The following is a 12,277-nucleotide window of genomic DNA, read 5'->3' on the forward strand; positions in this document are numbered from 1 at the left end:
TGTGGCTTAAGAGGTCTACAGAAGAGAGGGTTTGCACAACCACAGAATTGATTCAGTCACTGTTGATGGAATCTCATGAAAATGAACTTAGCCTCAAAAGCGGAGTCCTCTAATTACGTCTTATCTAACTAACCAGTAACAGACTACGGATATATTTGAAAACGGTACTAGAAGGGCTATTACTGTCTGCTTATTTTGAAAGTGACTGACCTGTAGCTTACTGACAAAAATGCTAATTGTTATTACTGTCATCACTAAATTACCTAAGTTATCTGTGCCCAAATATCATTAGCAAAGGTCCATTGTTTTAGGAATAACGGGACCTTAAACCGAGTAAATGAACTGATCCTCGTGATTCTGCTGGGAACCAAGCACAAAAGAATTCTGTTGTCCTTGCTGGAAGGAAACAGATCAAAGGCGAGCAGTCACACAAACAACCTGGACAATGTGCTAAAACGCAGATTTTGATTCAGCAGGTCTAGGGTTGGGCTTGATACTCTGCATTTCTAACAAGCTTCAAGTGATGCTCATGCTGCTGGTCCCCAGACCACTCTTCAAGTAGCCAGGAAACAGAATAAAACAAAGGTTGTGAAAAACATATAGAAGATGTTAAACAGTCTGTCACTGTTACTGTCGCAAAATGAGTATAATTACTACAGACTTACAGGATCTTTATTTAAATGAGGTAAAGACGAAACAGAAGAAGTCATTAGATAAACTTTTTCTGAAAAGGGAAAAAACGAAACCCCGAAAACCAGTCTTTAAGCTAAGAAAAAGTACACGACTTCTAGGAATCAACACCACCAAGGCAATTTTAAATCTCCAGCAGTGTTTTATAATGTCTAATTTATAATTTAAAAAATTCTCTTACAGAGCAGCAGATGGCTTTAGGGTTAATTTTATCCTCGTTTCTAAAATTACCAGTAGAATTCAGATACCCAGTCTCGCTGGAGAGATACACCTCTTCTGTAATTATTATCACAGGATCAGAGAAGACAATTAGGAGGAAATGAAAGCTGACAAACGAAAGGCAGGCCAGTGGTGGAGATGAAGCGGACACATTATGTCAACGGCACAGGGCTTGGCCAGCACTGACGTCACTGTGTGCTTTGTTGCCCACCAGCAAGGAAAGGCTAGGTGCGCAGCTCCCCTGCGAACGTTAGTCAGTCCCTCTCCACCCCACAGCAGGGCAACGAGAGTGGTCACCACGGCTGAGACGACATGTGATCCTGCTGAACAGTGTGGGGGCATCGATGTGTGCCGTAAGGGAGTTCAGCGAGCTGAGGAGCCAATCAATGGTCTTCCTTAGCCCCAAGTGGGGAGGACAGCAGGGAGGGAGAAGACGAGGGGAAAACCAAAACTCAACAAAACTCAACAAAACTCTCTGGGCACTCTTCCATGGTCCGGGCTTAATGTGTTGCTGGTGCTCAGGGCCTTGAAGGATAAAGAGGCGGCCTCCCTGGGCTTGCTGACGCAGAGCTCTTTCTACAGAATACCAGTGGCAGGAGGATAGCAAACAGGAGACTTCTAACAAATAGTTTACTACCTCTCTCAGCCTCCCCTAGCCTCTTTTTGATTCCAGGGCACAAAACTGGAATTATATATGCAGAAACGCTGTCTCAAGGCTTCTGTGAATACGAAGGTTGTTAAAAATGATAATGAGGGATGATGGGTTACTTGGAAGTCATGGGTCAGTTCAGAAAAGAAGTGAGATCTACCAGGCTACTACATATCAGTGATTATGTGTAAAGTCCCTCTTTGAAAAAAAATTAATTCATATCAAGTAGAGACAATTTAGAATATAAATAATAAACTTACTCTTTGGGAGATTTGTATTAATAAGGCGTTAAGGCCTTGGTAAATTAAAAAAAAAAAGACATGGTGAGGGGGGTTACATGACAATCAGAATTTTTAGGACTTGTTTTCACATGGAGTCAATTACATACAAAGAATAGCTACCCTTTTACTGAGTGTTTACATGGTGCCAGGACTTTAACAATTTATTTAACGAACACTTAAATAGCATCAACTATGTACCAGGCACTGTTCTAAGTATTTTGCAAATATTAACTAGTAAGCACTGTGAGATATGAACTTCTATCATTCCCTCTTCAGAGATAAGGAAACGGAGGACAGAGATGTTAGGTAACATGTCCAAGGTCACCTATCCAGTAAGTGGCAGAACCACGATTCAAAGCCAGGTAGTCTGGTTCTAGAGACTATATTCTTACCTGCTGGCCTCCTGTCTCTAACATTATCACAAGTCCCTGTGATACTCCTGAGAAACAGATTAATCTGTTTCATACATATGGAAACATAGGCTAAGTGAGCATAAATAGTTAGCCCAAGGTCACACAGATGCTACGTGGCACAGCCAGAGTTCCCACCAACATGGTCTGCTATCACGCTCCACGGTCTTTACGTAGAAGCCTTGTTTGAATGGTGATATTTTCTGAAAACTTCCTCCAAGTAGTTCATACATTTTTATCTTTAAGTATTTATTATAAACATTTCAGATTAGGAAAGGTGAAGAACAAAACTAAATGTCCTTCACCTATTTATTCTCAAGCTGATGCCTGAATGGTCATAGCCAAAATAGCTAGGGGAAAATTTTACCATAACCACTACAACGAATGAAAGCCAATATTTCTTTGCATTCTGCCTGGTATTTTGTAAAGGCCAGAGGTCTCATAATGAGGCAATGAACACACGGGTATGGACGGATCCACGGCTCATTAGTATCTGAAGTCTTCATCCACTGGAGGAGCATAAATTAGAAAATGATTTCAAAGCCATGTTTCTGTACTTACTAAAATAAACCACATTTGCTACTTCTACCCCATTTTCTGTCTTATGAACCAAGAAAAATACTGTAATTTACAGCTAGTTTTGGTTTACACTTTCTCTTCAATTTCAACGTACAAAATGGCTAACGTAGTTCAGTTATTTGGCCCATTTAGCAATTAATGAGAAATTCATAAGGAGAATAAGCAAAGTATAATTTGAGGCAATAATTGTGCATTTTATTATGAGTTCTTGCAGTTTTTCCATGGAGTCCCATCTTTCTTACATGTGTTAGAATTCTTTAAAATTCAAGAAGAATCCTCACAAATCACAAGATGATGTTTTTAAAGGAAAGCAAGACTATAAAAAAAAGTTATAAAAATCTATGGATTAAAAATAAATATCCTGGAGAAATTCTTTAAAAACACGGAAACACATATAAACTTCTGATGGCATGTGAGATTCTCCATGATGTAGCTCTGCCTACCTGTCCAGGCTCTTTCCCTGTCATTTGTCACAGGTGCTTATGTCCCACTAGCTCTGGTCCACAGCTTTCCTGCACAATCTGAGTTCTCGGGCCTGCCTTTGCATATCCTCATCTACCTGCTTGGAGCCCCCATCTGTACCTCACAGCCCCTTTGCTTTTCTCTCCCCGGTCCCACCACAAATGCTTTCTTCTTAATCAAGTCTTAGCAAATCACTTCCCTTGTTCTTTCAGGAAGAATTAGTCTTTCTCCTAGCCTCATCGCCTTTATAATTATCTTCTTGTGTTATATTTAGTTAAAGCTCTGGTTTTGGGTTAACTCCTCGAGGTGACAGCAGAGTTGAACTTTTTTGCATTGTTATAATTTTTGTCTTGAAATACTTCAATCCCCAGGACTTTGCCTAGGAGCAAATAAACTTTTACTAAAATTTGAGGTAAACAGTGGTGAGGATGACAGAAAAATGTGGACAAGAGGATATCTGAGGGCTAAGATGTACTCTATGTGTGTGTGTGTGTGCACATGCACGTCTCCACTTGTAAGGTATGGAATCAATGACACTAAATGCATCAATACTGAATTATAAAACCCAAAAATCAGTTAGTGAGTAACCCTGGAGGAAAAACTTACCAATAATGCTTGGAAACTTAGAATCTGTGCTTCCTGAAGTCAAAGAGACCTCACTGTGAATACCACTCAACGACATTAGAAATACTGAGTTTACCTACCTATATTATATGCCAAAATTACAGGAGACACATTATAGCCAGGCAAAAATTGGTTATAACCTTAAAGGAATATTCTGTATATTTTGTTTGCAAGCTTCTTTGGTGTTCTACTTTGACATTTTCTTTTGAGATGTTAGTGACAGAACACTGTCATTTCCACAGCATATGACTCACACTGCTAACCTTTCTCTGCCTAAAAAGACTCCCAGAATGCCTTGGAAACATACTTTTGTGAGTTTTTTGTTTTAGTGATAAAGGAATATGAAGGTGGAGCTCTTAACTCTTTCTTTCTACAGAGTTAAGGACTTCAAAAAACATGAGCCTTCTCTGAAGAGGGACAATTTGAGGGCAGCAGATGCTTTCAAGAAGTAAACGAGAAGTCCCAGGACGGTGCACTTCTGAAGACTGGCAAACAGGAGTGAGAAGAACGAGACCAATGGAAAGGCCAAAAGAAGAGGAGAAAAAAAACAACACACAAATGGGAGGAGTGAACACACATAAGAAACTATGGAAACACCAATACCGTGCACTTTCAAAACAGAAAAGACAAATCAATACAAATCTTTATATATATAAAATGGGAATGAAACAGATTAACTTAAAAAAACTCTTTTATTCAGGCAATCCCATTAGAAAAAAAAAAAAAAAAAAAAAAACAAAAGCCTGCAAAAAAAAAAAAAAAAAAAAACAAAAAAAAAAAAAAAAAACTTTTATTTAAAAAAACCCATAAAAAAAAAAAAAAAAAAAAAAAAAGCCATAGCCTGCAGAATGGAAAATCCATTACCTCCCTGAACCATACGTAACACTGGCATTTAAAATTAATTATTAAAATTAAAGTAAAAGTAAAAGTTAAAGTAAGTAAAAATTAATTATTTGCTTTCCCTCAAATGCCCAAGGCAAAAACTAATGGGAAATGGCATAGAAATAAACCAGTTACTGGGGCGCCTGGGTGGCTCAGTGGGTTAAAGCCTCTGCCTTTGGCTCAGGTCATGATCCTGGGGTGCTGGGATAGAGCCCCGCATCGGGCTCTCTGCTCAGTGGGGAGCCTGCTTCTCTCCATCCCCTCTGCCTGCCTCTCCACCTACCTGTGATCTCTGTCTGTTAAATAAATAAATAAAAATCTTTAAAAAACCCCCAAAATCCAAAAAACAGTTACATGCACAAATCAGAGGCTTTTGGCCTCTATTTTATACCCCAATGCAACAAACCAAGGCTGTTGTTTTGTCTCTGAGCTTAGAAGTCCAATGAGTATCCAACCTAGCTAGTCAGCAAGTAATTTCTCGGTCAGCTCCTCTCAACTGGGTGTCCCTCTCTTCCTCTTGAATAATCCTAGAACAAAACACCAGCACTTGCAAACTTTGGTAGGCTTTTGCTTCGAGCCCCTTATCTTCTTCCATACCCTAACAAAAGTAAGTCTCCCTCCCACACCTACAACCTCTATTGTTGCTACTCTAGCCCAGACCCACATCTTCTTAACTGGACTCTGCCTTAGATCCCTTATTAATGTTCTTGCCTTAGTCTCACCACCTCCTACCCATCTTGACTCTGCCGCCGCCAGAAAGAAATCGCCTTCCGTCACGCAAATCTAATCGTATAGCCCAGGTTCACCTTCACGCCTATCACCCTACATTTTTCAGTAGGCTGCACTCCCGATTACCAACAGAATAGACTCTGAAATCTTTTTCATGGCGTTCAAGACCCTTCATCTTCTGCTCTTTGCCTACCTGTGCCTCCTGTATCGATTCCTTGTGCCTATAGATCTGACATTCCAGCAATGTTGAGCCGTAGCTCCCCACCACAGCAGTCTGAAGCTCCTTCCCTTCCATCGGTGGTATTTCCAGTTTGCCTGTGTGTAATATCCCACTTCCGTTTCTCTTCCTGGCAAGCTTCTAAGTCATCCAACCCCCAAGCCCAAGTTCAAATAGTCCCTTCCCTGTGAGGCCTCCCTGACTTTGCAGGGGGACTGCTGTTCCTTCACCTAGATTCCTGCTGCAGTTCGTATATACATTTTGGGGCAACATATTGTATTTTAATTATTCTTATCTCCCCACTAGTCTTTTAGAATCAGAGGATTTTTATCCCCTGTATACCTCGCATAGCACAGTACCTGACATGTAAATATTGATTGAATGTTTGACCATATGAATAAATAAACTTGGACTATAAAATATAAAACCTCTTACAATTGTGAAAACGGCAGGAGAAAAATTAGCAAAATAATCTCTACCCTTAACCTCCCACGTGTAACTCAAAACCTTATTATACCAGAGCAAGGCATTCATCTTCACCACACTTTTATCCGGCTGTGCCCTCTCAGCCGTGATCACCCACGACCAGGACAGCAGAGAGAGCACTAGCGACCTGGGCTGCTCCTCTGGGCTGGCTCCCAGTCCCCTACCTCATGCACACAGGCAGACAAATGGACCTCTTCCAGCAGAGCACAAGACCCTGGCCACAAATCAGACCCCAGTCCTGGCGCCATGTACATTAACAATGAACCCGTTTCTCTTACTTGTCATTACATGTAGAACTGTGAGTAAAACACACTTTAAGAAGGCCCAATGCGCTGGTAGAAATGTTCCTGCCTCGTTAGAGCCAGCTGCGTGCCCCCCTACCTGCTAGCTTGATGTTCATGTTGCTATCCAGCAGGAGATTTTCAGCCTTGAGATCACGGTGCACGATCTTCCGGCCATGACAATAGTCAACAGCAGACAGGATTTGCCAGAATTTGCGCCTGGCCTCAGACTCGTTTAACCGGCCATGATTAGCAAGGTAGTCTGTCAGAAAAAAAAAAAAAAAAAAAAAAAGAAAGAGAGAGAGAGAAAATTTAGGATTATTCATCAAAACCAACCAACCAACCAACAAAAAATCCCCACTATTAGTAGGTAGAACTTTTTCTCCTCAAAAATCTATTAATTGATTTTATTATAATTCCAGTGTAGTTCATACCCAGTGCTATATTAGTTTCAGGTGTACAACACAGTGATTCAACAATTCCATATATTACACAGTGCTCATCAAGGTAAGTATACTCTTAAATCCCCTTCACCTATTCAAAAGCTTTTTAAATGAACAGGAGTGAGTATTCAAGTAACATGCTGTTCTTCAAGTTCCCTGCCTTGAGAAAAGTAATTCCAATCACATTTCACTGGAGTCCAAATAAATGGAGAGAGCGCAAGACCAGGCAAAAGCAAGTAGCATGGCAGTCACAGTATAATTCACAATGCTTTTTTATGCCTAAGCACGTCCTCTGTTCTATTTACAAGTTTATTGACTATTTTTCCTAGCCACATTTAAATGTAAAATTTACGTTAAAAAAAAAAAAAAAAGAACCCCATGAATCCATTTCCTGCCATCCCATCAGACAAAGGCTATCTTTCTTGTAAGCGATCCTTTCCCACAGTTATCAGCAGCCACCTGGAACTGTAACAGTGGTCCCTGGAAACAGCTTAAATAATTCACACCCTGCTTTGTTTGGTGGAGCACTTCTGATCTACCCAAGACTTGTTCTCTAAATCAAACATGATAGCCAGGTTCTCTAAGCAAATACACCTCACAAGATATACTAGCTATCTTTGTGCAATGTTATAATCCCTATCAAAGCAGTTTACCTGAAAATTAATTCTGAGTATGTTTACATGAACTCAATAAAACGAAATAGTATAGCTCATGCAAGTTTCACCCGAACATCTGAAAGGCCTCTGAAATGATCTTTTGAGGGGAAAGGGTCAGCAGAAATCTTGACGGATTTTTCTAAAATTTAAAATTGTTTTCCCAACTTAGGAACTGCATGGGTAAATCAATATTCATTCATCTCCTTATGTTTTCTGCTCTAGGCTATGTGGTTTACTGATACTGAGATTCCATGGCTTTGGCTCAGGTCATCCTCACTATTTATAATAAAATTAATGTGTGTACAGCATTTTACACTTTATTTTTTTAAAAGATTTTGTTTATTTATTTGAGAGAGAGAGAGCATAAGAGGAAAGAGGTCAGCGGGAGAAGGGAGCCCGATGCGGGACTCGATCCTGCGACTCCAGGATCATGACCTGAACTGAAGGCAGTCGCTTAATCAACTGAGTCACCCAGGCGCCCCACAGCATTTTACACTTCATAAAGCATGTTTGTATCACTGTATCCCCCTTAATCATCCTAAAACCCCTCTACCATAACTATAATTTTAATTTGCATTTTATAAATGAGGGAGCTGAGGATCAGAGGGATAACAGAATCGGGCTGAATTCAGACAACTGGTAAGTGAATGGCTAATCTGGAATGTTGGTTATTTTTATTTTTAATTAATTAATTATTTAATTATTTAAAAAATATTCTATTTATTTACATGGCAGACAGAGATCATAAGCAGGCAGAGAGGCAGGCAGAGAGAGAGGAGGATCCCCGCTGAGCAGAGGACCTGATGCAGGACTGGATCCCAGGACCCTGGGACCATGACCTGGGCTGAAGGCAGAGGCTTTAGTCCACTGAGCCACCCAAGCGCCCCAAATGTTTGCTTTTTAAAAACTGTATCACGCTTCTTTACTAGACTCCCGCTGAAATCCTAACTATCCTTTCAATGAAATCCTAAATATCCTTTCAATTCTACCTTGCCCTTAAACAGTTCCTGGTCACTTGAAGTAGAACTAATCTCCAGCCTGAACTCCTTATCGTGATAGCACATTGGCTCCCACTGTAGTTCCCTACACGTATCTCAATGATATCTCAAAGTGCATACGTGTTTGGGTTTGTGTATACACACACACACACACACACACACACACACACACAGCTCTGACTCTAACACACTGCGTGTTAGAAAATAAGATACCTCCACTTAAGCTTTCTGAAGGTCGGGGACATTATCATTTTCTCAGGTCCTCCCCACACTTTTTTAGGACTATATACAGAACAGCAGAGGCACAGTTTTTATTATCTACTTAGCTGACTGATCATGGACGGTATCATCGACCATTATAAAATGTAGACTATTACTACTATACATGTTAGAGGCTTTAAATATAAGCAGACAGACCTGAATGTGTCTAGGACCATAAAAACCTAGAAGTGAGCACAGACAGTAATTTCTCTGACATCGGCTATAGGGGAAAAAAAAAAATGCCAGACAGACCTATAAATACAGAGAATAGACTGACGGTTGCCAGAGGGGATGAGGTGTGCGGCTGGGCAGAATGGGTGAAGGGGAGAGGGAGATACAAGACAAAATGAGTGAGTCACAGGAATCAAGGTTAGAGCACGAGGAATATAGTCAGTGACACTATGGTGATGTAATGGGACAGACAGTAGCTACAATCGTGGAGAACATAGCATAATGTATAAACTCGTCAAATCACTAAGTTGAACACCTGAAACTAACATAACATTGTGCGTCAACTATACTGAAAAAAAAAATGTAAGCAGACATTCTGTATGTTTCTTCATCTGCTATTATCCCAAATGTAGATGATCAGCTCCCCACATCTTCCTTTTGCCTTTCCAGAGCATACATAATAGACATTCAGAATCTACAGGGAAAAAAATTTATTTAAGAATATATAGAATTTTCAGTGAAAATTCCAAGTAGTCATCAGAGTGACTACGTCTAAGTTAACTACCACCTAAACGATGTGTTCGTAAGAGTAAACCTGTTTGTAAGAGTAAACCAGAGCCTCATTTCTGTACTGGATGAACGGGGAAATCTTAACAAAGGGTTGGCCCTGTGGGCAAATACTGAGGGAAATGCAGCATGTTTTCTGTACAAGATTATCTTTCGGCTAATTTGCATTTATCTTTGCAGAAACTCCACACCAAGTGCCACTTAAACGGTAGCTCTAAGGACACAATTTTCTCATAGACAAATAAATGACTTTTCCAGAGAGACAAAATTTCTTTCTGCTGAAAATGCTGAGTCAGGGACACCTGGGTGGCTCAGTCAGTTAAGCATTTGCCTTCGGCTCAGGTCACACATGATCCCAGAACCCTGGGATCAAGTCCAGCATTGGGCTCTTTGCTCAGTGGGAAGCCTGCTTCCCCCTCTGCCTGCTGCTTGCCCTGCTTGTGCTCTTTCTCTCTCTGCAAATAAATAAAATCTTTCTTTAAAAAAAAAAAAAAAAGGTAAAAAATGCTGAGTCAATGTGAACTAATGCGAAAAATTTTTGTGATTCTAGCAACACAAAGAAACCTAAGGGATCCAATGCGAACAAATATAAGTATATGGGGGAACAACAACGAACCGTCGCCGACAAAATGCATCCTAGGAGGCACAAGAGAATCTAGAGTACAGACTGGTTTTTGGAAGTGATCAGTCCAAATTCTAGCCAAGGAGGAAGGAAAGTTCTGAAGCCTGGCAGGAAAGGCACTGTCTGGGGCGGGAAGAGGGGGCGGTGGGAAAGGAATGCTATGCCTGGACCTAAAATTCCCACGTAAAGCCAGAATTGCTTAACAGTAAACATGTCACACACTGTGAGAAGCATGACAACATCCATGTTTGAAAGATTAAGAGAATGCCTGTTTAAAAAGGTTGGTATGTTCACTCCCAAGCGAACCTTCCTCATTCTGTATGATTTCTGCAGTGTGGGCAGCCCTGAAAACTGTACCATCTGCTGCGAAATCAGCAACAGAAGTAACTGCGGTAAAAACCTGTGCTGAAAGAACACTGGATTAGGTACACTTCCTCCTGCTCTGGGAGAGGCGCTGTTTTCAGTCCAAGGTCCTAAAGTAACATGCAAAATGCACACCCATGTTTTGCCTGACAAACTTAATTATGGTTACAGAACAAGCGAGTATAACAGCAATTCTCCATACTAATTGCCTGTATGCATATTTTTGATGGGCATAATTAAAAAGTTGCTTTTTCCTATGTTTACATTTGTTCTGATATGTGAAATGTAATTTTGTTGACTTTAATAACAAAACTTTTAAGGTTTTATTTTGTATATCCTTTCTTCCCATTTTGCTTTTATGGTAATTGATTCTTTTGTATTTTATCAAAATCATGATCTATATTGGACAATTAAAAAAGTTGATCTTTCGGGCGCCTGGGTGGCTCAGTGGGTTAGGCCGCTGCCTTCGGCTCAGGTCATGATCTCAGGGTCCTGGGATCAAGCCCCACATCGGGCTCTCTGCTCAGCAGGGAGCCTGCTTCCTCCTCTCTCTCTCTGCCTGCCTCTCTGCCTACTTGTGATCTCTCTCTGTCAAATAAATAAATAAAATCTTAAAAAAAAAAAAAAGTTGGTCTTTCAATATTAATAACTTGAGAAATACTGGTATAGATAAGTAAATAGGCAATTACAATATTCCACGACAAAGGCTAGCACAGGAATAAACAACCTAATAAAAATTTCTGTAGGTATCTTTTAAAATTTTCTATTTTTATTATGAAAATTTCAAACATACATGAGAGTAGAAAAGACCGTATAATGAATCCCCCAGATTTAAGAGTTGTCAACATATTGCCATACTTGCTTCATCTACCTTTTTTTTTTTTCTGTAGTAACCTAAAGCAAATGTTGGCATCATTTTGTTTCACCCTAAATACTTTTCTATGTATCTTTAAAAAAAATTTTTTTTTCTTACATAACGATAATACCATCACCACACCTAACAAAATTAACAATTCCTTAATATTACCTAATTCACGGTCTGAATTCAAGTCTCCTTAGTTGGCTTACTGGAATCAGGACCCAAACAAGATGCACTCCCCCCTCCCCCAAAGAGAGAGAGCTGGGGAGTGGCAGAGGGAAAGGGAGAGAAAATCTTAGGCGGGCTCTGTGACCAGCAAGGAGACTGACATGGGGCTCAATCTCACCACCTTGAGACGAGGACCTGAGCTGAAACCAAGAAGTTTTGAACATTTAACAGACTGAGCCACCCAGGCGGCCCAAGATGTACTTTCTGTATTTCCTTATTTTGTCTTTGGAATCCTTTTTTTCCTGGAACAGTTTCCCTCCCTCCCCTTTTCCTGTGCTATTGACTTGCTGAAGAAACCAGCCAGTCATCTTACAATCTGGGTTTGTCTTTTACTTCCTCATGATATCGCTTAACTTATTCTCTTATCGCCTGTATTTCCAATAATTTGGAATTCACGTATAAAGAACAGAACGAGGGGCGCCTCGGTGGCTCAGTGGGTTAAAGCCTCTGCCTTCGGCTCAGGTCGTGATCCCAGGGTCCTGGGATCGAGCCCCACATCGGGCTCTCTGCTCCGCGGGGAGCCTGCTTCCTCCTCTCTCTCTGCCTGCCTCTCTGCCTACCTGTGATCTCTGTCTGTCAAATAAATAAATAAAATCTTTA

At 40.5% G+C, this 12,277-nt stretch overlaps 1 protein-coding gene across 5 annotated transcripts in view; it reads right to left on the reverse strand.

The window, feature by feature from the left end:
* Window positions 1-12,277, reverse strand: part of SIK2 (salt inducible kinase 2) — a 126,512-nt gene that overhangs the window by 31,574 nt on the left and 82,661 nt on the right. For all 5 annotated transcript variants that reach the window (XM_059417487.1, XM_059417451.1, XM_059417479.1 and 2 more), the window contains exon 4: window positions 6,610-6,771. In XM_059417487.1, coding sequence (XP_059273470.1) covers window positions 6,610-6,771 — 162 coding nt within the window. The remainder of the gene's footprint in view (window positions 1-6,609; window positions 6,772-12,277) is intronic.

Source organism: Mustela nigripes, chromosome 1 (assembly GCF_022355385.1).
Source record: "Mustela nigripes isolate SB6536 chromosome 1, MUSNIG.SB6536, whole genome shotgun sequence".
NCBI classification, from domain to species: domain Eukaryota; kingdom Metazoa; phylum Chordata; class Mammalia; order Carnivora; family Mustelidae; genus Mustela; species Mustela nigripes.